The 26,503-nt window shown below is 42.2% G+C and overlaps 1 protein-coding gene across 1 annotated transcript in view; it reads right to left on the bottom strand.

Annotated features, from left to right (window-relative positions):
* Positions 1–26,503, bottom strand: part of RASEF (RAS and EF-hand domain containing) — a 77,389-nt gene that overhangs the window by 23,336 nt on the left and 27,550 nt on the right. Inside the window, exons 2-9 of the mRNA XM_008695821.2 lie at positions 23,303–23,449; positions 19,924–20,014; positions 14,965–15,060; positions 11,962–12,039; positions 9,354–9,469; positions 7,288–7,356; positions 5,624–5,708; positions 4,634–4,722 (exon numbers count right to left, since the gene is read on the bottom strand). Of these exons, the coding sequence (XP_008694043.2) occupies positions 4,634–4,722; positions 5,624–5,708; positions 7,288–7,356; positions 9,354–9,469; positions 11,962–12,039; positions 14,965–15,060; positions 19,924–20,014; positions 23,303–23,449 (771 nt within the window). The remainder of the gene's footprint in view (positions 1–4,633; positions 4,723–5,623; positions 5,709–7,287; positions 7,357–9,353; positions 9,470–11,961; positions 12,040–14,964; positions 15,061–19,923; positions 20,015–23,302; positions 23,450–26,503) is intronic.

Genomic DNA, 26,503 nt, shown 5'->3' with positions numbered 1-26,503 from the left:
AGAATTATTTCTACTTCTATTGGTTGTGATCTCCTCTTTCTTTCGTGATTTTATTTGGGTCCTTTCTCTTTTCTTTTTGATAAGTCTGGATAGGAGTTTATCAATTTTATTAATTCTTTCAAAGAACTAGCTCTTAGTTTCATTGATCTGTTGTACTGTGTTTTGTTTGTTCCTATATTGTTTATATTTCTGCTCTAATCTTTATTATTTCCCTTCTTCTGCTGGCTTTAGGCTTCATTTACTGTTCCTTTTCTAGCTCCTTTAGGTGTAGGTTTAGGTTGTATATTTGAAACTTTTCTTGATTCTTGAGGTAGGCCTGTAATGCTATTTACTTCCCTCTTATGACTGCTTTTGCTGTCAAAGGTTGCGGACTGCCATGTTTTCATTTGCTTCCATGCCCTTTTTTATTTCTTCTTTAACTTCCTGGTTAACCCATTCATTCTTTAGCAGGATGTTCTTTAACCTCCATGTATTTGTGGTCTTTCCAAGTTTTTTCTTGTAGTTGACTTCAAGTTTCATAGCACTGTGGTCTGAAAATATGAATGGTATGATCTCAATCTTTCTGTACTTGTTGAGGCCTGATTTGTGACCCAGTATGTGACCTATTCTGGAGAATGTTCTATGTACACTCAAGAAGAATGTGTATTATGCTGCTTTAGGATGAAATGTTCTGACTATATCTGTTAAGTCCATTTGGTCCAGTGTGTCATTCAAAGCCGCTGCTTCCTTGTTGCTTTTCTGCTTAGAGGATCCGCCCATTGCTGTATGAGGGTTGTTAGAGTCTTCTACTATTATTGTGTTATTATCAATGAATTTCTTTATGTTTGCTATTAATTGATTCATATATTTGGGTGCTCCCAAGTTGGGGGCATAAATATTTACAATTGTTGGATCTTCTTGTTGGATAGACCCCGTAATTATGCTATAGTGTCCTTCTTCAACTCTTGTTACAGTCTTTGATTTAATATCTAGTTTGTCTAAGTATGGCTACTCTCTTTCTTTTAATATCTGTTAGCGTGACAGATGTTTCTCCATCCCCTCATTTTCAATCTGGAGGTGTCTTTGGGTCTAAAATGAGCCTCTTGGAAGTGGCATATAGATGGGTCTTGTTTTTTTATCCCTTCTGATACCCTATATCTTTTGATTGGAGCATTTAGTCCACTTACATTCAGAGTGATTATTGATAGGTAAGAATTTTGTGCTGTTGTATACCTGTAAAGTCACTGCTTCTGGAGATTTTCTCTGTTCCTTTCTAGTCTGTTGCTTTGGGTCTTTCCCACAGAAAGAGTCCCCTTTAATACTTCTTGCAGGGCTGGTTTAGTGGTCAGGAACTCTGATTTTTGTTTGTCTGGAAAACTTTTTATCTCTCCTTCTATTCTGAATGAATAAAGTATTCCTGGCTGCATATGTTTTCCCTTCAGCATGTTGAATATATCATGCCACTCTCTTCTGGCCTGCCAGGTTTCTGTGAAGAGATCTGCTGCTAGCCTGATTTGTCTTCCCTTGTAGGTTAGGGTTTTTTTTTCCCTTTCTGCTTTCAGGATTCTTTCCTTATCTCTATCTTATCTCAAATTTTACTAAGATATGTCTTGGTATTGGCTGGCTTTTGTTGAATTTCATGGAAGTTCTCAGTGCCTCCTAGATTTGGATGTCTGTTTCCTTCCCCAGATTAGGAAAGTTTTCATTTATAATTTGCTCAAATAAACCTTCTGCCCCCTTTCCTCTCTCTTCTCCTGGGACTCCTATGATATGAATGTTATCACACTTTATGGAATCACTGAGTTCCTAAAGTCTTTATTTGTGATCTAATACTTTTCTTTCTCTCTTCTTTTCAGCTTCATTATTTTCCATAATTTTATCTTTTTTAAAAAAAAGATTTTATTCATTTGAGAGAGAGAGAGAGAAACAGAGAGCAGGGCAGGGGGAGCACAGGGAGAGAAAACCTCAAGCAGACTCTGCACTGAATGTGGAGCCCAATGCACAGCTTGATCTCAAGACCTAAGCTCAAGACAAAGCTTAACCGACTGCACCACCCAGGCAATCCCATAATTTTATCTTCTGTTATCACTGATTCGTACCTCTTCTTCATCCACCCTTGTTGTCATTAAAATCAGTCAGTCTTCTATCTTGGTTATAGCATTTTTTAAAAAAAATTTCAGCCTAACTAGTTTTTAGTTCTTTTATCTCTGCAGTAAGGGATTCTCTAGTGTCTTCTATGCTTTTCTCAAGCCCAGCTAGTATTCTTATGATTGTTTTAAATTCTGGTTCAGGCATATTACTTAAATCTGTTTTGATTAGATCCCTGGCTGTGACTTCTTGTTCTGTCTTTTGGGGTGAATTCTTCCATCTTGTCATTTTGTCAAGGTCACTATGTTTTTGTGTGTGTTAGGAAAGCCTGTTATATTTCCTGCTCCTGAGAGTAATGGCTATATTAAGAAAAGGTCCTATACTGTCCAGGGTCTGGTGCTTCAGGAAGTGTTTCAGAGTGTGACTCTGCTATTATGTTTTGGGTGCTCTTTCCCTCAGGTCAGTCCTCTGCAGAGTTTCTCCTTGCCTGCAGTGGGGAGTGTTTTGACCTTGTTCAGTATGTGACATTTTAACTAGGTGTACTCTGGTCTGTTTGTTAAAATAAGCCTGATTCTATTTCCACTGGAGCTGAAGCTCTGCAGCACTCTATGATCAGCAGACTTGGTGCATGCAAGGGGTTTGTGCTGGTCTTCTGGGGGTGGGGCCTGCTGCACTGGTTCTCAGGTTGACTTGCCCTAGTAAAAATACACCTGTGGGGTAGTGGCTCTAGCCTCCACTGGGGGTGCTGTGATGCTCACTGAAGTCTGTCAGTGCTGATGGGTGGGGGAAAATGGCATTGCCCCACTCTCTCGTCCCCGGAGCAGGGAGTTTGCACCTGCTACTCTTCAGAAAGTCCTCACAGAAGAGCAAACTTTCTTCCCTTTTTTGTCCCCAGCTTCCATCAAATCTTGGCCTTCACCCCGTCAGCTTCTGTGCTGCCTGTCTGCCAGGTGGCAGAGTACTCCTATGTTTTATCTCAGAAGTGTGGCTGGGTTTCAAAATTCCAAATTTTAAGGAGCTGGCGCTATGCAGATCCACGCTGACCCTCTGCGCAAGGGTCTCACCGTGCTGCAGCTGGTGCCGGTTTGTCCCAGAAAAGCAGCCACACAATCGCATGGGGCCTTGGAGTTTATGGTAAAGTGCAGCAAAAAGCCGGCACCAAGGTTTGCTGCCCTTGGCAGGTTATCTCTGTTTCTATGCTAGTGAAACCACTTTTGTCCCAAGAGGCCATGCCACCTCTCCCAAATGCACTCCAAGAAGGGGAAATATTTCTCCCCCAGTGACCCAGGGGATCTTCAGACCACGCTGTCCACTCCCAGACATCTGCCCCACTTCCCCACAGGAGCACTGCTATGCCCACCAGGCTCCACCCCACAGTGGCAGGGACTTCTAAAACTTCAGACTTTGAGCTTTCTGCTTGTAAAAACTTGCCACTATAAGTTTCCCCAGTCAGTGGTTTTGGGAAAGCGTTTCTCTTGTGTAATACCCAGGGTGCTGCTTTCTATCTGGATCTTTATATCTCTCTCTCTGCTCTCCAAGAACAAGGCTCCCTCCCCTCTGCCGCACCCGTGATTCTTTTCTCCCCGGAATCATGTCTCTGCACCTCCTACCTTCCACAATGTGGCTTCTTTTCTCCCTTTAGTTCTGCATTTTGTTCTCTCAGCATTCAGATCGATTCTTGGGTATTTGGAATGATTTGATATTTATTTAGCTGTGTTCGAGGGACAAGGCAGGCATAAGGTCCCCCTATTGCTCTGCCATCTTGACTCTCAGTACATTATTCTTTAGAACAAAAGATCTCAAATGCAAAGGGAATGAACATGAATTGGAAAGTTGCATTGGAAATGGAGAGCTAGAAGCCCATAGTTTATGCATTCACTTCTACTTTCAAGGTTTGATATGCTCCCAATTTAACTTTTTTAACTTTTTAAGTAGTAACAATGGGCATGGGTATTTATACACACAAGTACACACATGTAATCTTTCAGTCTTTGCCATTAGATCTCAAGTTACAGCAGGACCAATATATCACTTCATTTGATTCAAAATAGAGCTAAATTCTCGGCTCTCTTAAGTCTCTCTGACTCCTTCAATACAACAGCTCACAAACATCTACTAGTCATATTTTTATTTGTTTTGAAAGTTTCCCTGTCCTCAAACACAGCTTACATAAGAGTATGCTGAGCTATTAAACATTTACAGATCATGCCAAGAGTCTCAACATCATATCCCGCATACACGGCAACATCCTACGCTATAGTTCTGCTTGTTTCCCTGTAAGAGTTCTCAGAGTCCACTTCTGAGGAACAAGACATGACAAGGGAATGAGGTCAGGGGGAGCAGACGTAAAATCAAGTCATAACAATATCTGAAGGAAATCACTTTGCCCTCTATGAAACATTTCTACTTTGAATTTTTTCATGTTTCAGAAATTTAAAATAACATAGCCGAAAACAGAAATTAGTGCCCAACAGTGAAGTACTGCTGTATTCACCTCTAAGGAAATTTACTTTCCTTTTAACTCTGATCCAGAATTGAAACAAAAAGTAAGTAGGTGTTACCATACCTGTCATAGCCCAGAGGTTGAGGAGAATGACCATTAAATTTGGGACTGCTTCTAGAAATTGTATTCCCTGGTGATATATTATTTATGCGCTGTAATACATAAAATATATAAACAACATTTTGCTATTCCATATATACAAAATACATATATACATATGTATAGCACACTGATTAACTTCTAATGTAATTAAAAATTTCATATGCTACATGAGCAAATATGGAACACAGACACTAAGATAACTGCCCATAGTACTCTTCTCCTCATTGTCTTAGGTCCAAATTCTACTGCTTACATAAAGGGGCATCCCGGTTCCCCACAATGGCCAGGACCCTGCAATATCAACTTCTTTGGATTTAACTCTTCTCAAACCACAATCTGGCTTAGTGACTGACTTGTCCCTACTTAAATTTATGGCAAAGAAACCCCAAACTCGAAGTTGACCCCTAAAAGTGGGAGAAGAGGATTTCTGGCACATGTAGTCTGGGGAAGTTCCTCAAAATTCCAAGAGGGATTTAGCTTGTTTCTGTAGCAGGGTTTTAAATCCAAGGCCTCCACTCTGATCATCTCACGACCGTAAAGAATACTCAGTGTGTCTAAATGCACATCTTAGCCAGAAGCACCTTCTCCCTCCTCTGAAATGGGCAGTATTTTCTTCCTACTTCCATAAGATTTCCCACTTTTTCTTACATCGTTGCTATCTTTGCACATCTTAACTCCCTGCTACATTATAATCTCTTCCAGGACCCAGATCACACCTTATACCTCTTTCTCTGGTTTCCTTGAACAGCTAACAGAGAGTTGGTAAACATCTAGGCATTTATTTCTGCAAAGGGGTGCCGTATTCTTTAATTTGGGAAAATGTTGCCTCCTCTTATTAAATGGAATAGTTTCTCATTATTGTAACCACCCCCTTTAAGAAAACACATGATCTTCATCAAAATACTCTACTACAAGAGAGAACCAAACGTATTATAAAATTTTGCTGCATACCAAAGATCTGTTGAACTTGCTGTAACTGTTTTCAAGGGCACTCCTAAGGCCGTCATTACTGTCATGCAACTTCCGATTAGCTGTTCTACAGAGCAAATAAAATAAACAGATAAGGAAAGTTGGAGTGAAAGCCAGTTTCTTTGTAGGCTGCAAAGTTCAGAATGCGGAATTACTTACCACCTCCTACAACTTTCTACCACTCCCCTTCAAACCTCATAAACAGAGATCATAATTCATTACTAGAACTACAACTTAATTGATGGATCACCTGTCCTAAAGGTCTCGAGGCATTTCAGGAATTAGCTCTGCTGTTGGAACCCACTGTTCCCTCAGGTTCCTGCAGGTCTCTGCTTCCTAAATGCCTGGCTCCAGCTGGCCCCATGTGCTGCTCTCTGTTCCTGTGCACGTGTCCCAGCCAGGCATGCATGTGATGTGTTATGTCACTGTTCTTTCTCCCGGCTACTCCCACATCTTCCTTGTGGCCTGGTGCTGCCCACCAGGCGCTGTTAGGTGCCGATTAAAGGTTCTGGTGTTGACTCTGGGTTCCAATCCCATGTAGGCATGTACTTTCTGTATCATTGATGGGGGTCATTTGACCTGTCAGAGCCTCAGCAACCTCTTCTAAAAACTGAGGACAATAACAGAGCCTCCACCTGAGAGTGGCCAATCTTTCTCTACTTCAGATCTCAGCTCAATTGCTGCATCCACCAGAACACTTCCTGGACCTTCCTGGTTAAGAGGAAGCCCTGCACTATATGCCCCCAGCATGCACACTCCTTCCCTCTGTCCCACGTCTCCTTTGGCATTTTGTTTATTTCTATAATTAGTGATCAGTTTCCATCTTCTTCCCCTAGATGAGCCCCATAAAGAGAGAGACTTTTTTTCTTCTCTTTTTACTTGCCACTCTATCCTCAACTCCTGGGATACCTGACCTGTAAAAGGTGCTGAATGAAAATCTGCTGAATAAATAAATGAATGAATGAACAGGATTATTGTAATATGTCAACTCTGTAACTGCCACAGGTGAGACTTAACAGGCATTCAAAATGGTGAAAGTAAACTTGGCAAGCCTGACTTTACTTCATTTGGGAAGATAAACCAGAACTTACATGAGTAGAAAAGAGCACAGGGGCAGAGGAGGGGTAGGTTTTGTGGAGAAAGCCCTCAGAGGCTGGAATTACAGTAACTCGGGTGTGAAGTTGACGGAGCAGGTATAATATTCCCAGTAGGGTTTAAAAAAAAAAAAAAAACCTAAGAAAAATAGCCGTCTCACCAAGAACAATACATTGGGCAAGAAAGATCGCGTGTGTCCGGTGCTGTGACGTGAGCTAACAGGACATTCCTGACAGCCTCCCGGTGTGCTGAGCTGCAGCGACAGGTGCTGAGGTCAGAGCCCTGAGCCTTTATGGAGGTGTAATAGCATCTCACCTGACTTGCGAGGACTTTGAGAGAATTATACTCTAGTCCCTGGATTTGAATAGTTTATTTAGGATTAAAAGCAGGAGAAAGCCAAGTGCTGAATGCACCACAGCGAGAAGAAACACGCCATGGACCTGCAAACCCAGGCTTGGGAATATGGCAACTCGTGTGATATGGGGCCCGTGTCTTATTCACAAAACATTAGGAAAATGTAAATGTAATGAGCGTTTTATATGAGAACTTACTGGAGTATTTCAATTTGCCTCTCAAGACTATTTCGATCTTCTGTGTACTCTCGGATTATTTCCAGATCCCTGTAAAACCATATTTTATGTTTGAACGAGAATTAAGTATTCAGTCTTGCCTTACACCTACCCTCCCAGACCCCCTTTCACCTTTCTCAAAGACCTGTGTCCTTGGCCATGGTTTTCTATCTCCCGGGGCTCCCGTTGGGTCTCTCTGTGCCGTCAGCAGCCCCACACGCCCACACACACCCCTCGGTTTCCTGTGAAAGGTCCTGCTCTCCCTCCCAAACCCAGCTCTCCTCCTCACAGGACGTCATGACCCTTCGCCTTCTGCTAAGCCCCCTCTCCCCAGGCACTCATTACCAGTCCCTTCAATTCAGCATGCTTTCTCACCTCGGACCCTTTCCTGCTCCTTCCCCCCCTTACCCAATCCCAACCCAGCTATTTTTCTCCTTCCTGGTGATTCCTTCTCCTCTCCCCACCTGGTCCTCCCCTCCTCACCCTAAACCACAGAGGAGTCCACAGAACTGGGCTTTCTCTGTCTGCCATAAAGCCCTGCTCAGCGATTCCTGCTGCTTTATTACAAAGCCCTGGCCTCCTCCCCATAATGGCCCCTGAGAACATTAGCCACTCACCACCAGCCCCTATTCGGCCCCGGCCCCATTTCTAAGCAGACAAATCCCATCACTAGCTTCCAAAGACTCTCAGACTCTCAACTGTTGTCCACAATAAACTGTCCGCTCACTCTCTTGATGATAAAGCTAAACGGTTCCCAACTGGTGACAGGAATTTAAGTTCTTTAGCCAAAAATACTGGGCCCTTACATTATAGCCTTAAACTGGCTTTTAAATTTTTAAATTTTGTTTAACTTTTACTTTTCCATTTAAAATACCTTTTCTGACCACTGTTCCCCAAACCAGTCTTATCTGTGCCTCTGTTCTTGCCTCTGCCTTGCTTACTGCCTCACCTGCAACAGCTCTGAAACTCTCTTCTCCCCTCTGAAATGGGGAGACTAAAAGTCCCTGTCCCATAGGGTATTCTATGGATTGCAAGAGTGGATGCTAGAAAAGTTCTACGCACGGTGCCTGGCAGATGGCAGTGAGCCTGCAAAGTTACTTCACCGACGCTGCCCCTGTCCCCCTCGACCGACACCAGCTCCTCTCAAGCTGACCTCAAGCGTCTACTCTTAATAAAGCTCTTCACCTCTTCTGAATAAAAAGGACGCTTTATCTACCATCACATGGCAACGGACCCAATTCTGTAACACTGCTGCTGGGATTGTTTCTAACACTGCTGAGCTCCTACGTGAACTCCGTAACCTTTCAGCTTTGTGGCTTTCTCAATGAAATCTGAAGTTCTCACAGAGCAGAGACCACATCTTTGCTTTTTTTTAAAATATATTCCACACTCATAACTCCTTCTGTAGCTCAGGAACCTGTATACAGTAAGTACTTAAATGTTTCACTGCTGACCATTACAGGACCTTAATTGTGAATAAAGTCTGCAAGCAAACAAAACAAAAAGCATGATATTTTTCCAAAGTGTACATGTTTATATACACACACGTGTATGTATGTATTTTGTATGCATATATATCTATACATGCATTTACATGCAAATATGCGAATGCAAATACCTATATAAGTATCTATAGATATATATGGATATGGATATCTACATATACGGGTATATACGGATATCTATATGAATACTATATAGGTATTTGCATATATGTATAAATGCATGCCTGTGTGTGTGTGCACTTCAGTTAGGACTGATTCCCAAAAGTATATTCTTCTGTTCCCAATAATTCAAACATTTATTAAGCCCTGCACTCTCCAAAGCAGTCAATAATTAAACCAATCAATGTTTTTGTTAAAAAAAATTTGAAACATAAAAATCACCAAGAAATAGGACATCAAAGGCAATATCTTTGGCAAGCAAAGAACATACCAGCAAAGTCAATAAATAACCCTTTATGATTACACAGCTGACTTCATTCACACGGATGGTCATCTAAACAAACATTCCACTCAAACTAAAGAATAAAATGCAAAGTTTCATACCTTTCTGAATTCAGAGTCTGATCGGCATAATCACTTTTCAAAGCATCTAATTCACTCTGAAGAAAGGCTACGTTTGTCTGTGCTTCTAAAAGATCTTTCTTAACTTTCTGATTTTCCTGGAGAAAAGGAACAGTGCAGGCCATTAGATTTGGGGCGTCTTCCACCCAGGAGAGTCAAGTGCAGTAGAAACTCGCACCCCAACCCTACCCCTCCACAGTTCTTCAAATCTTGGTGTTCAAAGAGCTAATTATTAATTCAAGGTGATTTGAAATTATCAAATATTAAAGTCTCAAAAAGCTAAATCCTTGAAGTTATTCTCTCTTCTTTTTTAATGTTTGACATTTGGTGCCAAAAAACACCAGTTAAGACACGATCATGATGTACTTTAATATGCTGCTGGCAAATAAACTCAGATGAAACATGTAAACATCTGTTTTACTCAATGAGAACTATGAATATACTGACAAATATTCTCTGGAACTAACAGTACCTATCACCAGACTGGTGAGTTTTTACAATAAATCCTATCACCTAACGTTTTTAAGTTTTGTGCTTAAAAATAAACTAGTGTGGGGGCGCCTGGGTGGCACAGCGGTTAAGCATCTGCCTTCGGCTAAGGGCGTGATCCCAGCGTTCTGGGATCGAGCCCCACATCAGGCTCCTCTGCTATGAGCCTGCTTCTTCCTCTCCCACTCCCCCTGCTTGTGTTCCCTCTCTCGCTGGCTGTCTCTATCTCTGTCGAATAAATAAATAAAATCTTTAAAAAAATAAATAAATAAACCAGTGTGGTTTTAACAATGTCTATGTTTTTCTAAAAAAAGAAAAAAAAAAACATTGGAGGCTTCTGGTACAAAATGATGAACTGAGTACTCTTCCTTCCCTTTGGAGACCCCATTCACATGATATAGCAAATGACATGAAATAAACCAATTCAAGCTATAAGAATGCAGGAGGGGCCCCCAACAGTCAAATACATTTCTGGAAGGTGGAAACTGGATGGAAATGTGCTGACAAAGGGAAGAGAGCAGGAGCATAGGGGGTCCTGAAGAGGCGTGGGGGAAGGTTGTGCTATAGAGCAAAGGAGAGGCAATTAGCCAGGCAGAACCCCCAAACACTCAGAAATGGGGCTAAAAACAGAAATTAAATTTGCGTATTAAGGTACATTGCCCCCCAACCCCAGGCCATCCCCTCTTATACTAGCGAAAAATAGACAGAGTCGATTCCCGAAAAGTAAGGGCTTGTTTTTTTTAAAAAGAACTGAACTGGGTGCCTGGGTGGTACAGTCAGTTAAGCACTGGGCTCTTGGTTTAGGCTCAAGTCCTGATCTCAGGGTCATGAGATGGAGCCCCGCGTCAGGCTCGGTGCTCAGCATGGAGTCTGTTTCAGATTCTCTGCCTCTCCCTCTGCCCCCGCTTGCACTCTCTCTCTCTCTCAAACAAATAAATACAATCTTTAAAAAAAGAAAAATAAAAAAACAAAACAAAAAAACCAAATGACCCCTTCATGTGTGCTGAGACTTCTCTCTGAATATCCGTATCCCACTCCTTCTGGTCATCAGGGGTCCCGCAGTCTCACAGCCAGCTTCACACACACAGCTCCTAGGAAGACACTCTCAGGAAGGAGGCCCTGAGGCAAACAGATCTATTTACCACCAGCTATCTAAAATGCTCAGGTATTTCAGGATGACATATGGATAGTGAGTTTAAAAAACAATCAGTCCAATAAGAACTGAAATTTTGTAGACTCCAAAATTAACATGTTCAAGGAGAATAAACAAATTCCATGCATTGGGAAGAATAAATAAGAAGTTGGAAGGCATCCGTGGATGATATCCTGAAAATGCCAGAGTTTCTTTTTACAAGAAACCAAAATCTCAACCAGGAAAAGCAAGAAAAACGAGCAATTCTACAAGAAAGTCATGATCCAAATACAGAGCCAACTAAGATGTGGCAGAATTTGGAACTGATAGCGCATTCCAACTTGACCATAAAGCTGGGAGCCTTCTCTTCTGAGTGGAAGATAATGACCGGAAGGAAAGAAATGGACTTGTACCACAGCTGGCTCCCACCTGGGCTCTGCAAAGAGAACAGTTAAGCGTCCTAATAAAGGACATGTTCACTAGTGGCTTTCAATTTCTAGAGTTCACCTAAAAACAAAATAAAGACGACTTTATGATGACAAAACAGATGCAAATGCTGTCAATTTGGCAACCGAAAGACCAAAGATAGGGTCAGCAAAAGACGGGAAATGGGCAGAAAGAGGAACGCTGGAGGAGGAGCGGGACAATTACACCCTCATCTCACAAAGCCAGGGATACAGACCAGAGATGCACTTGCAGGAATNGGTTTAACTATGTGAAGTGCAAGGGCCATCCCAACACTGCTTTGAATAAGAAATAAATAAAAGCATTCACAGTAGGTGGGGTATTGTTGACGATAAAAGTCTGAATAACACCTTTGGTCAAAGGTACATCAAAGGTTTTCTCTAACTGCAGTATTAATTTCTCTTTAGGCTTCCATCCCTGGAACACTGATAAACTGCAAGACTATGTCTAGGAAATAGTAGTCTAAGAGGAAATGTATTTCTGTAAATGAAAGGTGATTCTTACCATTGATAAATCATAAATTTGCTTTTTTAATGCAGCGACATCTTCTTTTTGACTTATGTGTTTCGACTGTTCTTCCAGCTGAAAGAGCAAATAAAAGCTGTACATTTACAAACTCACTTTGGATTGATTCAGTTAAGTGTATGAGTATCCTTGAATATAGACATGGGAATTCTAAAAGTCTTCAATGTTCGACGTTATACAACTTTGTAAATCATTAAACCACATATATAATCCATGAGGATTTACAAATTTGCTTTCAATAAGTTAACCATTTAAAAAGGGGGTTTTAATGGGGCGCCTGGATGGCTCAGTCGTTAAGCGTCTGCCTTCAGCTCAGGACATGATCCTGGCATTCCGGGATTGAGCCCCACATTGGGCTCCCTGATCCGCTGGGAGCCTGCTTCTTCCTCTCCCACTCCCCCTGCTTGTGTTCCCCCTCTCGCTGGCTGTCTCTCTCTCTGTCAAATAAATAAATAAAATCTTTAAAAAAAGGGGGGGGTTTATTGCTTAATGAATTTCCTTCGAAACAACTGAAAAGTCCTTTTGGGAAACCATTCAACTACTAAGCGACCTAACTTTTCCTTTTCGATTATGTTGCATATGAGTCTGGACCTCTATATTATCCTACAGATTTATCTGCACTTAACACTTTCTATCCTGTATTATAATTTTTTATGAATGTCTTACCTCTCCTACCAGAGTCTAAGATTTTTAACAGCAGAGTTAGTGTCAGACTCACCTGTTTTCTTCACAGTGATTCCAGTAAATACTTATTAAGACAACTGAAATCGGTAATATTTAAGTGTGCTAGGAAGCTAGTAACATACTCACACAGAATTCTGAATACATACATGAGCTTTGCCGTCTGGTTGACTTGTTAGTATTACCAGACTAAACCGGCTCAGGAACATCTGTAACGTGGACAACAAATATGTCTTTCCTACAAATAGTCGACAGTCCCTGGGAACGGTGGGGATCCGTGGGTTTCCATTAACTGCGTAGTTACGCACTGACCAAAATGAATACTATATGTCATCAAATCTAAGTCAAAGCCTAAGGAATCTGATGCTGGACTTTCTTCATCTTACCAGATGCGTCAACTAAAGGTTTTCTTCCACACAACGAGGCCATGACTGCCACGTGGCTGACTCTAACTGAGGAGAGCCCTGGATTTTTTCAGATGCATGCCAATTTCAGAGAAGAAACCCTGGGTGCGGGGGACCCAGTTCCTCAGAATCCATGGCATAGGGTAATGGCAATCATAATCAATTTGTAAACTTTTCCATAGGTTAAGCCTTTAACATTCCCTCACGTAAATCACCGTCTGTTCTCTTGCAGAATGAGCCTCCCGAGCAGGCAGGAAGTCCGGTGTAAGTGGGGAAGCACGAACTGCGAACTGCGTAGCAAGACAACGCCGCGGCTTAACAGCTCTGTGACCCTAGGACTCAGCATCCTCGGCTGTGAAAGCAGGATATTTACCTATCCTCAGAGAAAGTCTGAGAACTAAATTTAAAAATTATGAAAAAGAGCTTAATAAACTATAAAGTCAGTAACGTCTCAGCTATGATGGTTGGGCAGGACAGTCAATTATCAATCCCATTTTACAAAGGAGAAATGAAATGATCAGATCACGAAGCCAACTGTCCGCGGTGTAACAGGCAGAAAGTGGCATAGTCTCGATGAGGACTCCGGTTCCCTCACTTCTGCACTCGTACTCTTCAGGGCCTATGTGGTCGTCATCGTATGCCTTGTCATGGCAAGAAATTCTGTGTCTTTTCTGCATGACTTGCTTTTAGCCTAAAGATGTGGGAAGACATGAAAATAACTAAGGACCGGGTCTAGGAGACTCTGTGACTCTGGCATCAACAAGGGACTGTTCTATTCAAATTCGGCAGTTCAAGCATCTTATGTCTGCTCTCATGACCTCTGTCAATGAGAGAAAAGGTTGACATTGATCATAATTTCCCAAGATGGCTATTGGGGAGAATTTTTAATAATCCCAGAGGTTTGAACTGCAGTAGCCTCACAAAATACAGCTAATCGTCACTTAATCTCATTGGATATAAACATTGGAAAGAGCGTTAAAGGTTATCACATGAATAACCAGAGAAGCAAAGTGATGTGCCCAAATTCACAATGCCATTTCAGGGGTGATTCTTTTTTAAGTGTCCGTTTTCATTTTAGCCAAGGTATTTCCACTCGCTATAGAGACAATCCACATGCAAGAGGTGGACCAGTACCATGCTGCAGACAGCCTGTGCAGGCAGGTGAGAGCCGACGGGACGCACCTCTTCCCAAACTCTGCACTCAGTGATGTCAACTCGGTAGCTTGAAATTGTTAATGGTGGGAGCATTAATACCATGGAAATCAGCAAATATTACAGATTCCTCCCTGACCCCTTTCCCCCTCCAGAGCCCGTTGTTAAGTAGCTACCAGCACACCACTGGGTGAAACACACCCTACTTATTAGAAACCAAACACAGCAAAAGCCAAACCCAATCACAACTTTGCTCACATTTCAGCAAGTTCTCTCCCACCTCTTGCTGATCAAGGTTCCCCTAGATCTGGAACTTTCTGCATAGAAGAATATTTACTTCATTTAATAAATATTCACTGAATACTGACCATGCACCTTGCAGTTAGCTGGGGGCAAGGATACAGGAATACGTGACCAGTAAAGACAGGATCCCTCCTGTTACAAACAGAGTCCACTGAACACGTGGGAACTAAGGGCATCCGAGGAAGGAAAACTGGGGTTTGCTGGACAACTGTTCAAGGGGTCAGAAATATTTATTAGACCTGTGCAGAAGACAGGTTGCCTTTGAAACAGAAAAGAAAATCAGGGATCTTTAAAAAAAAAAAAATGTCTTTCCAGGAAGCACAGTTTGACTCTGAAATCTGATTACCAACTGCTGCTTTAATATGATTCCCAATGTTTTTAGTTGCTAATAACTTAAACACCCTGGTATAATGAGGCTATTCTTAGAAGCCTCTAAACCTACCTTTTTGAGTTTCTTTATTGTCACCTGTAGATCCCCTACTTCTGTTTCATACTGACGTCTGAGGTCACTGAGGGCTTCTTCAGCCTTACGTTTTTCCTAAAAAAATTAAAAAAAAAAAAAAGATTTTACTGATTTAAATAGGTTCTTCAAAACCTTACAGAGCAAGAAATGTTTTGTGTCAAACTGAGGCTGATCCCAAGTCTCCCACACAAGGAGGGCAAGAAGGGATGGTGGAAGTATACCAAATGACTTTGGAGGTACAGCTCTTCTGGAATTGAAACCTGCGGAACTGAAAGGCGACGTGCACACATCACCTGGAGAAAACACCTCTAAGACTATTACTCATGTGGTGACAGAAGGCCAGGGCACATCTATTAACTAGTTTAATTAATTATTGCTGTTATTAATTAAAAGGTATGGCAACAGCCAAGGGCCCAAGTGCTTGCCTGAACCCTATCATGTCATCAGGGCCCAGGAAGGTCCAGTGGGTTTGTCCTTTTTCCAAGAGCTTACACCTTACCTGAATTCAAATCACATCACCTGCAAATTTCTATGCTAAGTGCTTCCACATGGGCTGGTTCTCCTCAAAGGTGTCCTGCCTGGATCAGAGAATGGCAAGGGGCACCCCAGGAGGTCAGGGGCTGAAGCTCCCGGGAGCCCAGACATCTTCAAATTTCCTTTTTCTCTTCTCAAAGTATGGAAACTTATACCCTATGTTCAATATTCAAATAAAGTTTTATGTTAAAAGCCAGTGAAATTGAGTGTGCAGATATCCACTGATAGCCTACTATATGCCAACAGTCCTGAGCACAGGGGGCCAGAGCAGGAGCAATGCAGACAAACATGCACCCTGGTGGGGGAAGACAGGAAGTGAAGCCAATCTCAGGAAGTAATGCGAAGAAGCTAACAGTGATATGTGACAGGAAGTGAGTTAGATGGGGGTGAGGTAAGGCCTCTCTGCAGGGGAGACATGACCCCATGTCTGAACACCTGCCTGAGTTACAGGGTCTTGTGACCCACTTGCTGGCTGTCTAGCTGAGACAACTTACTTGGAGCCTCCATTTCCTTATTGGATTAATGAGAGGATTATATTAAATTATCCAAGTAAATGAAATAATCCATATAAATTAAATAATCCATGTAAATAAAATAATCCATGCAAATTGAATATTCTATGCTTAGGAGGAAATGTGTAGGAGAAGAGCAACATCTTCACTCATGGTGAAGTCTCTTGACTTTATCCAGCTTTACAGGCGAGGCAGCAAGTGTTGCCACTGCACAGGTGTATGAAGACGTGGAGCCCCCCAATGAGGCGCTACCTTGGACAGCCTTCCTGGCATCAAAATGGACCCAGAACTAGGTAAGTCTTCTCACTAAATCCACGGCCACAACCCTAAACATAACAACTTTTATGGTTTGAAAAAGACATAAAAATGAAAATACATCATAACTGAGGTTTATCCCCAGAGTACAAGTGTGTTTTAATACTTGAAAATCAATATAATTCACCACACTGATATTCTAGAAAAGAGAAGAGCCATGATCATTTCAATAGATACAGAAAAAGCATTTGACGAAATCCAACATTCCATTCCTAATTAGAACCAACAACTCTTAGCCAACCAGGAATACGCTCAATTCAATAAAGGGCATCTGTGAACAACATGCCACCAACATCATACTTCACGTTGACAGAGTGACTGTAGACAGTGTGACTGTAGACAGTGACTGTAGACATGAATGTCTGCTCTCCCTTTTCTTCTTCTAACCAGCGCAATAAGGAGAGAAAAATAAAGTGATCATTCACCTCAGAAAGAGAGAAGTAAAGTTGTCTTTATTCTTCATTACATAACCATCTACCTAGAAAAACTGAGGGAATCTACCAAAAAAGCTACTGAGTGTGAACAATGTAAGCAAATATGATAGTGTACAAGGTCTACATGTAAAAATCAAGTGTATTTCTATATATTCACAATGGACAACCAGAAACTGAAATTTTTAACAATACTGTTTAGAGTAGCATTAAAATATCAAATACTTAGGAATGAATATGAAGAAAGATTTATAAGATCCGTATATTGTACACTACAAAATATTGCTAAAAGAAATTAAAGAAGACCTAAATAAATGGAGAATACATCCGGTTTATGGATCAAATTATTCATTATTGTTAAGATGCCAATTCTCCCCAAACTGATCTATAAATGCAATGAAACTAAATCAAACCCCAGCAGGTTTGGGTTTTGTGTTTTTGTTTTTTTTTTTTTCCCCAAGAAATTGACAAGCTGATTCTATGAAAATTAAAGGATCTAAAATAGCCAAGACAACTTTGAAAAAGAACAAAGTTGAAGAACTAATATTACTTGATCTCAAGACTTATTATAAAGCAATAGTCACCAAAACAATATAATATTGGCATCAAGCAATCAATGGAACAAACGAGAGAGCCCAGAAATAAAGCCACACAAATACAGTAAACCAATTTGGGACAAAGTGCAAAGGCAATTCAATGGAGAACAAACAGTCTTCAACAAATGGTGCTGGAACAACTGGATATCCACCTGCAAAAAAATATGAACTTTGATCCATATCTTGCAAAATGGATCTTAAATGTAAAATCTAAAACAAATAAAACTTACAGAAGAAAACAGCAGAAAAATCTCTGTGACCTTTGGTTAGGCAAAAATATCTTAAACACCAAAAGCATGATCCATTAAAGAAAAATTGACAAATATGACTTCAACAAAATGAAAAATTTCTACTCTTCGAAATACACTGTTAGGAAAATGAAAAGACAAGTCACAATGTGGGAGAAAAATTTAAAATCAGAATATATAAAGAGCTCTCAAAACTCCATAACAGGGGCGCCTGGGTGGCGCAGCCGGGTAAGCATCCGACTCTTGGTTTTGGCTCAGGTCATGATCTCAAGGTCCTGGGGCTGGGCTCTGCATGGAGTCGGCTTGAGATTCTCTCTCCCTCTCCCTCTGCCCCTCTTACCCATGCTCTCTTTCTCTAAAATAAATAAATAAATCTTAAAAAAAAAAACCCACAAAACCTGTATTTTTTAAAAAAACCCAAAACCAAAAAACTCTCCATAACAAGAAAAGCACCTAATTTTTAAAGTAAGCAAAAGATTTTAACAGATGTTTCACTGAAGAAGACACACAGTAGTTGCCTGGCAAAGAGGGCAGAGGAGGGAGGAAGGGAGACAAGACAAAGGGGCCTGAGGAAACTTACATGGTGGACGGATATACCCATGATCTTGACGGTGGTGGTGGTTTCACAGAGTACGGGTACACCCGGTGTTATCATATTCTACATTATAAATATAAGCAGCTTCTTGTATGTCGATTTTACTTCAAGAAAGCCATTACAATCTAAAATACTTACCTGAAACAATGGAATAACACTGTAGGTACAACAGGAGTCAAGGTCAGGCAAGAAGAGGTGCATATGGCCAGAGGACTGGGAGGGAGCATCAAGGGGAAGGGGAGACTTTCTCTGAGCTTGGCAGAGTTTGGGAAAGTGGAAAGGAGGGGCAGAGAGAACAGATGGAGGGAAGGAAGAGCAATGATCATGCCAGACCGAGCCGCGTGGTGAAGAATCACAGGGGGCCGGGCTGAGCCAGATGTTATAACGAACCAAACATGAAGTTACAAGGGGAGGGGGCCCTGGTGAGGGCTCCAACACCAACAACAAATTTGCTTGTTAAGTACTTTGCTGGAAGAAGCAGGGAGACTGATGGCAGAATAGCACGTGTGCTTGGTAAGTGTTCGATGAAGGAATGAGCACACGGATTAAATGGATGGAGAGGGGAAAAAGGCAGAAAAAAATACATGATTTTCCTGTTTCTAGACTACAACAAATGGAGTGCTAACAGAAGAATGGGACCTCCACTGCACTAAAGCGGGCCCATGGACTCTGAGCCGTTCACTCTGCGGAGTATGACATCCAAATAGTTACTAAGCTTGTCATTAAAAGATAAGACAACAAGGAGACCTGAAGTTATGTATGTGACAAGGCAGTTTGAGGCAAAGATTCTGGAAGGACACAAGGTACGAAGAACAACAGAAAAGAGCAGGCCGGCCACAGCCATGGAACAGCCACCACATCTCAGGCACAGTGCTAGGCACTCATATACATCATCGGGCTGGACCCGATGGTTGGTGGCATTACTCCATTCTAAAAATGGTACCACAAAGGTCAGAGGTCAGGTTATTTTTCCAGGGCCACCTGCCCGGGCAAAGGCAGAGCCAGGAAGTACACTAAGGCCCATGAGACACCAATACTCGGGCCCTTCTCACTCCATCCTGTTGCCTCTCAGAGGAAACAGGGAAATGAATAGAATATGTTCACCTGAACATCAGCCTTAAACGTATGTCTATTTTCTGTTTCCAGTAAACATTAATCACCCAGCTATAGTTTATAAAGAAAAAAGACAAGTATTGCTTCTACAGAAATCACTGAAGGTAGCAACTTTCAACCGTAAGAGTTCCTTCAGTGATGAATAGAAGTACATTCCATTATAAAACACTGAAGTTTGCAGAAAGAATTTTAATTTCCCTGCAATCTAGATTTAAAGTTGGCAGTGGACACGGTCAGGGAGACTCTGGCATAAAAGCTGAGCCACCCTCCTCTACCGAAGGGGGTTCTGCCTTCTTCTTCAGCCCTCAGCTCCCACGGCACCTCCACAAAGAGATCCCTGACCTCCTGACCTCTTCTCCCCATCGTTGTCTACCACATTTGCTCTTCAATGCACTCATAGCTATTGAAATCATCTCCTTCATTTGATTACTTATTATCTCTCTCTCTCTCTCCTCCATCTCCCCCAGAAACCACCACTGCCAAAAATGCCCTCATGGAGAGCGCCTGGAAGCCGACAGAAGTGTCCGGCACCCCATCTGTAAAAGGCACTCCATCATGACTCAGGGAAAGAATGGGCCAATCCCACAAACTCACGTCTTTCCGCGTCTTGTGTTCTGCCGCCTGAATCCTCTGATCCATTTCCTCTTCCAGCTCACTCAGCTGCATGGCTGCCTTGTCCTGGGCTCTGAAATTCAAGAGCATGCACACCTTTTCACTGCAACTCGCAGAGACAACTTCAACCCTATTTCAACCCCTATTTTACAGATGAGGAGACACACACCATTTAAAATCATATTCCCTGTTCCTTCCACACAATAAAACAGGATTGGCAATTTGACCATTTGAGTGTAAAATAACATTAAAACTAGATATTTACTAAATGGTATAAATTAGATAAAATAGTATTAAACTAGATCGTGGCAAAGAACAGCTAAAGATAATCAAATCACTGGGAAACTCTCAAAAAATTCCGAAATCCTTTTTGCTCCTGCGACTGAGTGACAACCCTGGACAAAAAAAGAACCCCATGGCTAACAGATCTTTAGACAGAATTCCGAAATGTTATTATACAAAACACACAATGTTATACGCTAGTTAGAAGGGGGAAAAAAGGAATCTCAACAGTTATTTCTAATTTCTATTCAGTTCTATTTCTAATCAGTTCCCTAAACTTCTAGAATACAAATATGGTCTTTACATTGAAGAAAAATTCTGTTTCTTTTACTTATGTCATCCCTAAATCACCTCTCTCTAGGGGCTGAGTACGATGATTTGCCAAAGAGTTAGAAATGGCAACATTTCGTTGCGGAGAATTCTGGCATAGTTTTCCTGAGCAACTGGCTAGATGGAGATGTATGTCACTTTACAATGGTCGACGCTTCAGACTAAACCCTAAAAAAAAGTATTTTTTGTTCTCGCTCTGCTGTACGTCCGATTATCTAAATTTTCTCATACATATGTCTTGCCTATTCAACTAGATGACAAGAGACTTGAAAGCAGCCACCATGGGATTTAGAGGGTCAATGACACGCTGTTGATAAAAAGTAGAGAACAGGACCTAAACAGAAGACCTCCCATCTTCCAGTTGGACAGTTTCTTGGTTTACACCATCTTCCCTGCTCGCTACTTGCTGACTCCCTTGTAACACAGGCTGTGCATGCATTAGTTTAATTTCTATATAAAGTTCCAAATGAGTGCTGAGGGGTGGGGAGAAAGCCCCAAAATAAAATTCTGAGTGACTTCCTATTCTTTTCCACCTGTGTTTTCTCCATCCCTACCTGACAGCCTGCCCGAAGGGATGTTAACCTCATTTGCAAAGTTAGCTATTTCTGGTTCATGTATAAATACCTGCTATCTGAAATCTAGGAACTGCATATCCTCACAGCAACTTTGTTCTTCTGGTCAACTCTGGGGCTGTAAAACAGCCAAGTCCCACATCCTTTTCCCCCCATGACCGTTTTTCCAATTGCTCCTTCCCAATATCCAAGACTGCTCCTGAATGTGCTCTTTCTGCCTTCCTCACTTCTGAGCAATGAATTTTTTTTGGCGGGGGGTAAGTCAGGGTAGTCATGGTAGACACCATGTTTGCCCCAGCAATTCCTAACTCCTGGTGAAATGTCTGGTGTGATGAAGACTGTCCACTCTAACCTAGTCCAGGGCTTTCATCCAGACACTGGGGCCATCCTTCGGGTACAAGTACAGAGGGAAAAGATAGAGACCCACCCCCTTCTAAAAATCCCAGGTGAGGGTGGATGGTCCTCAGCTAAGAACATAAGAGAACTTCACAGTCATCACGGAAGCACTTCAGCGAGGTCTCTGATAGCTGGGACAGAGCCTGACTTTGGCTCCCACCCCGACCGTAGCGCAGCGGGGAGGAGACAAGCAGGGACACAGCTCAGCAGGTAACACACTCACTCCACAGGGGGACAGCAGCCTGGCTGATGAGGAGAACATGAAGAATGCCATTCCGTTTTCCCTCGTGGGTTTACATGGTACTATCCCTTAAAGGTCACAAATAAATGTGTGTGTGTGTGTGTGTGTGTGTGTAAGTTTGTCTGTTTTAACAGGTGTTCCTGGACACTCTAAAAACTCAATATGTATGTCTGTGAATCACCCCCAGTTTACAGAATTTGGAGTTCATAGGACCACCCTACTATCTACCCTATTGACAGCCCCTAGCAGACAAACTTGAGGGCAGTTCGGAGACAGGAACTGAAAATGTTCATGAGAACCTCCCTGTGAATAGCTCAGATCTTATATAAAAAGAACTATAAAAAGTCAACGTTTTAAAACACTCCTATATTTTAATTTCTTTCACTTGAACTCCAAAGGGTCAACTAGATAGTCTGACCATCACTTTGAAGAAAGCATAAAGAGACACAAGAGTACCCTCTCCTGCCCCTTCGCAGATGGGGCGCCTCCTATCAAAGGGGCAGAGACCAGCAGCATGCGCCACGTGCTCAGAGATGCTGGTGAGGCAGTGAGAAGCATCTCTGGGGCAGAACAGCCGGGAATTAAGCAAACAAATGCTCTCTTTCCCACTAATGCCAGAAGGACTGTGGTTCTTCCGGGGAACAAAAAGGCCGATGTTTGGACTGTAACACATGTAAGCTCTTCCTCTGCACTGGGCTCCTGGTAAACCCAGTAAGATATCTTAAGTAAACCAGCTCTGGCTCATGCAAACTGTCTGACGGTCCGGGCTTAAAGCTTTCTGGCTTTCAGTTCAGGCTGGGTGAGGAGGGCCAGAGACAGGAAGAGTCCCACCACTGAGCACCCACCATGTGGTCGGCCTGGGGCGGGGGGGGGGCTCCACCCAGGACATCATCTACTGTGCCTGCACACCCTGAGAATGTGAATATTTACAGTCTGCAGGTGCAGAAACCTGCCCAGAGTCACACACCTGTCCGTGACAGGGCCAGGCTTCAAATGGAGTCTGGTCTGCCTCTCTGGATGAAAACTTTCCTGTATGTTTCAAGTGGCTGGATATAAGATAACAAATCTCTCTGAACTCCTCTGCATGGAATCACTGGTCTTGAACAGTTTATATGCTAGGATCACGGTGACCTACTGATGGACCCTACAGAGTACTCCCCGACTCAGCTTTCTTTGCGCTGGCTCAGTTCAAGAAGCTCCAGATGCCTGAGGGTCCGGAAGTCCACCCACATCTTATCAATCGTGCAGTTCAGTCCTCCTGCTGCCTGGACACAGAGCCAGTTAAAGGACCCCACGTGCCACTGAGGAAGGAAGGGCTTTGGGGCACCTGGGTGGCTCAGTTAAGCTTCTGATTCTTGATTTCAGCTCAGGTCATGACCTCAGGGTCATCAGATTGAGCCCCGTGTTGGACTCCAGGCTTGCATATGAGCCTGCTTTAGATTCTCTCTCCCTCCTCCCCTCTCCCCCTCGCCCCACCCCCACTCACATTCTCTCTCTCTCTTTTAAAAAAAAAAAAAAAAGACAGGAAGGGCTTCAATACCTCTTCACCGCAATGGCCAGGTTTTCCATTTCTGTGCTCTGCAGTTTGATCTCGCGGATAAAGTTCCTTATAACATGTTCATACGGCTGAATTAGTCTTGGCTCCACGAGGTTGATGTTTAGATATAAGGTACTAACTTGCTCTTTTCTGCCAAAGGAAAAAAATACTAAAATTAAGAGCTAAATTAAACCAAGTAAAAAATTAAAAGGCAAATTTCCAGAATATTTTCAGGAATGAGACACATAAGAACCAAGGAAGAAAAAAGCAACAATAGAAGAACCAGAAGGGAGGGAGGAGCGAGTGGTCAGAGATGCTGTGGCATTAGTCTCTGTATTATTTTTAAAATGGAACAGCAAGTTTGTTTTTCTCAGATTTATTGAGGTATGACTGATAAATAAAAACCATATATATTTAGGTTTCCAAGTCATGATCTAGTGTTAGAACATGTAGACTGCTGAGAGAAAAGAAATGCATAGGGAGGGATTGCCAGGGAGGGGCATTTTTGTTACTTCAGGGTTTTTTAACAGAAAGGTAAATAGGGGGCATCTGGTTGGCTCAGTTGGTATAGCATGTGACTCTTGATCTCAAGATCATGAGTTCCAGCCCCACAGTGGGCATGGAGCCCACCTAAGTAAGTAAGTAAGTAAATAAATAAATAAATAATAAAAATAGAAGCCGAAATAGAAATTGAAAAAAGAAAGGCAAACAGATGGACAGAAAAAAGTTAGGTGACCATTAAACTGATGAACATGTTCCACCAATTCGTAATAAGACATATTTCAGCCTTTACCTATTATTTTATAGTCAGTTAAAAATTACTTCGTACAGGGGCACCTGGGTGGCATAGCAGTTAAGCGTCTGCCTTCGGCTCAGGGCGTGATCCCAGCGTTGTGGGATTGAGTCCCACATCAGGCTCCTCCGCTAGGAGCCTGCTTCTTCCTCTCCCACTCCCCCTGCTTGTGTTCCCTCTCTCTCGTTGGCTGTCTCTACCTCTGAATAAATAAATAAAATCTTAAAAAAAAAATTACTTCGTACAAATTCTTACGTATTTATATGTGACAATCCTCATATGTGTCATTATTAACTTTTACTAAAAGACAAATATTCCAGAGTCATTTCAAAAAAAAAACCAAAAACTGATGCGGCTGGGTAGCTCAGCTGTCGGAGGACAAAGGAGTGAGTCCGTGGGGCTAGCAGTCCTCCTGACTCAAGTTCAGAGGCTGACGCGCAAACTGTACAGAAAGAAGACTGTGAAGACAGGAAGGTGGCCATCAAAACACCAAGGAGACAGGCCACAGAAAGAACCAACCCTGCGGGCACCATGATCTGAGATTTCTAGCCTCCAGAACTGTCTGAAAATAAATTTCAGTTGTTTAAGCCACCAGTCTGTATTTGTTACTAGAAATTCCTAGGTGACCACCCCATACAATAAAAGGTCCAAGGCCCCAGAATGACTGAGTGGCGGAGCTGGGATCCCACCCCAGTCTGAGTCTGCAGACATCGTGATCCGCCATAACATTATTCGGCTTCCCAATTGTGCGAAAGCATCTGAACCGTGGCAGAAGAAATGGAATTCAAAATTAATTCACAGAACTAGGAAACACTGCAACATGTGAGGTGTATATTAACCTAGAGGCTTAGTTAAGCATGACCTCAAGGTGTGTCCATGAACTATAAACTCCCCCAGGTTTGCGCTTATACGTGAACTGCTCAGTCCGTGCAGAGGCCAATTATGATTGAAAAGAACTGCTCAAGTGCAATATCCTTAAGCTGCAGGATTAAGTCACTTTATTGGATATAAGACGCAGGAAGTGGCCATCATCCTTCCCATTAGAGCTGAGTACAAACACTGGTTGCAATAGTGAGCCGTATTTACTAGAGCAGTAAACAAAACAAAACACAAATACTCGTAGATTGTCCCGTGCAATTTCAATGCATATCAGGATCATTAACTTCTTTGCCTTTTGTCAGTTACTGATCACCAGCAGGATACAAAACATAAAAACCTTCTCCTTAATAGGAACCTGCCTGTCAGAGATGGCCATTAAGATACTGTCACCTAGAGTCCTTGCTTATTGGTTAACAGCACAATAAAATGTCCACAAGTAGAGATCAGTAGATTTACTGGCTTACTGCAAATTTCAAAAATAAGAAAGAAACATGATGATTTGTAAATTTTTTTGCTGGTCCTGACATTATAAAGAATTTCAGAAATGGTTTACAGGGAAGTATACAAACAGATCAATTATGGAAAATATCTGCTATTAGCAGAAACTATGTGATATGGCTAACCATTGTGCTACAGACTACATGAATACTCATCTATCCTGCTTCCTATTACAGGGCACGCGGGGAGAAATGACTTCCCAGAACGGCAGGCAGGTAGGCTAGAGTCATGTGACTAGTTCTAGTCAATGGAACAGGAACAGAAGGGGTGTGTTGGTTACTTTAACGCTTGTTCCCTAAAATCCTTCGTAAGATCCTCAGCTTCTATTCATTCATATTCTCCCCCCAACCATGTCTCTCTCTTCATCCCCCTTCCCCCTCTTTCTTCCCGCTCTTTCTCTACCTGCCCCCACCTCTCTTCCTCATCCCCACAGCTGAAGTGAAGAACTCCAATATGGCGAAGCCGTGGGATAGGATGTGCTTGGCTTCCTGAATCACCACACTGAGTTTAACTGCTCAGCAGGGCTGCCTGACCACTTCAATCTGAATGACACACAAGAAAGAAATGTTTGTATTTTGTAAAGTCACTAGGACTTGGACCTTCTTTGTTACAGTCAGTTTGAACTTAAAAGGTTGGCACAATAGTTTCTTTTCTTTTTTTTAATTATCCTCCTCCAGATTAAATTACTTCCTCATCTTTTTCCTTGATAGCTTCATATTAACTACGTAAAAGTTTCTATGACCGGGCTAAGTCTTCAGCACCACCACCCACCCACTCTCTCTCAAGGGAACAAAAGACTACTCGGAAGCATCACAGACTGAGACAGACATTTATTAAGCACCTTACATATGTAGTCCAGGCAGTGATTCAGCATTTACATGTACTAGTCACTTAATCCTCATGTCAACCCTCTAAAGAAGTTATCACCAGTATCCTGTTTACCAAAGAGGAAACTGAGGCAGAGGCAGCTAAGTACTGTCATGGTAGCAGAGCCAGGATTCCAACTCAGCCCACCTGACTCCAGAGTCCAGCTC

This window comes from Ursus maritimus, unplaced genomic scaffold, assembly GCF_017311325.1.
Source record: "Ursus maritimus isolate PB19 unplaced genomic scaffold, ASM1731132v1 scaffold_34, whole genome shotgun sequence".
Taxonomy (NCBI): domain Eukaryota; kingdom Metazoa; phylum Chordata; class Mammalia; order Carnivora; family Ursidae; genus Ursus; species Ursus maritimus.
The sequence above is the reverse complement of the archived record's forward strand: the minus strand, read 5'-3'. Positions and strand labels throughout refer to the sequence as shown.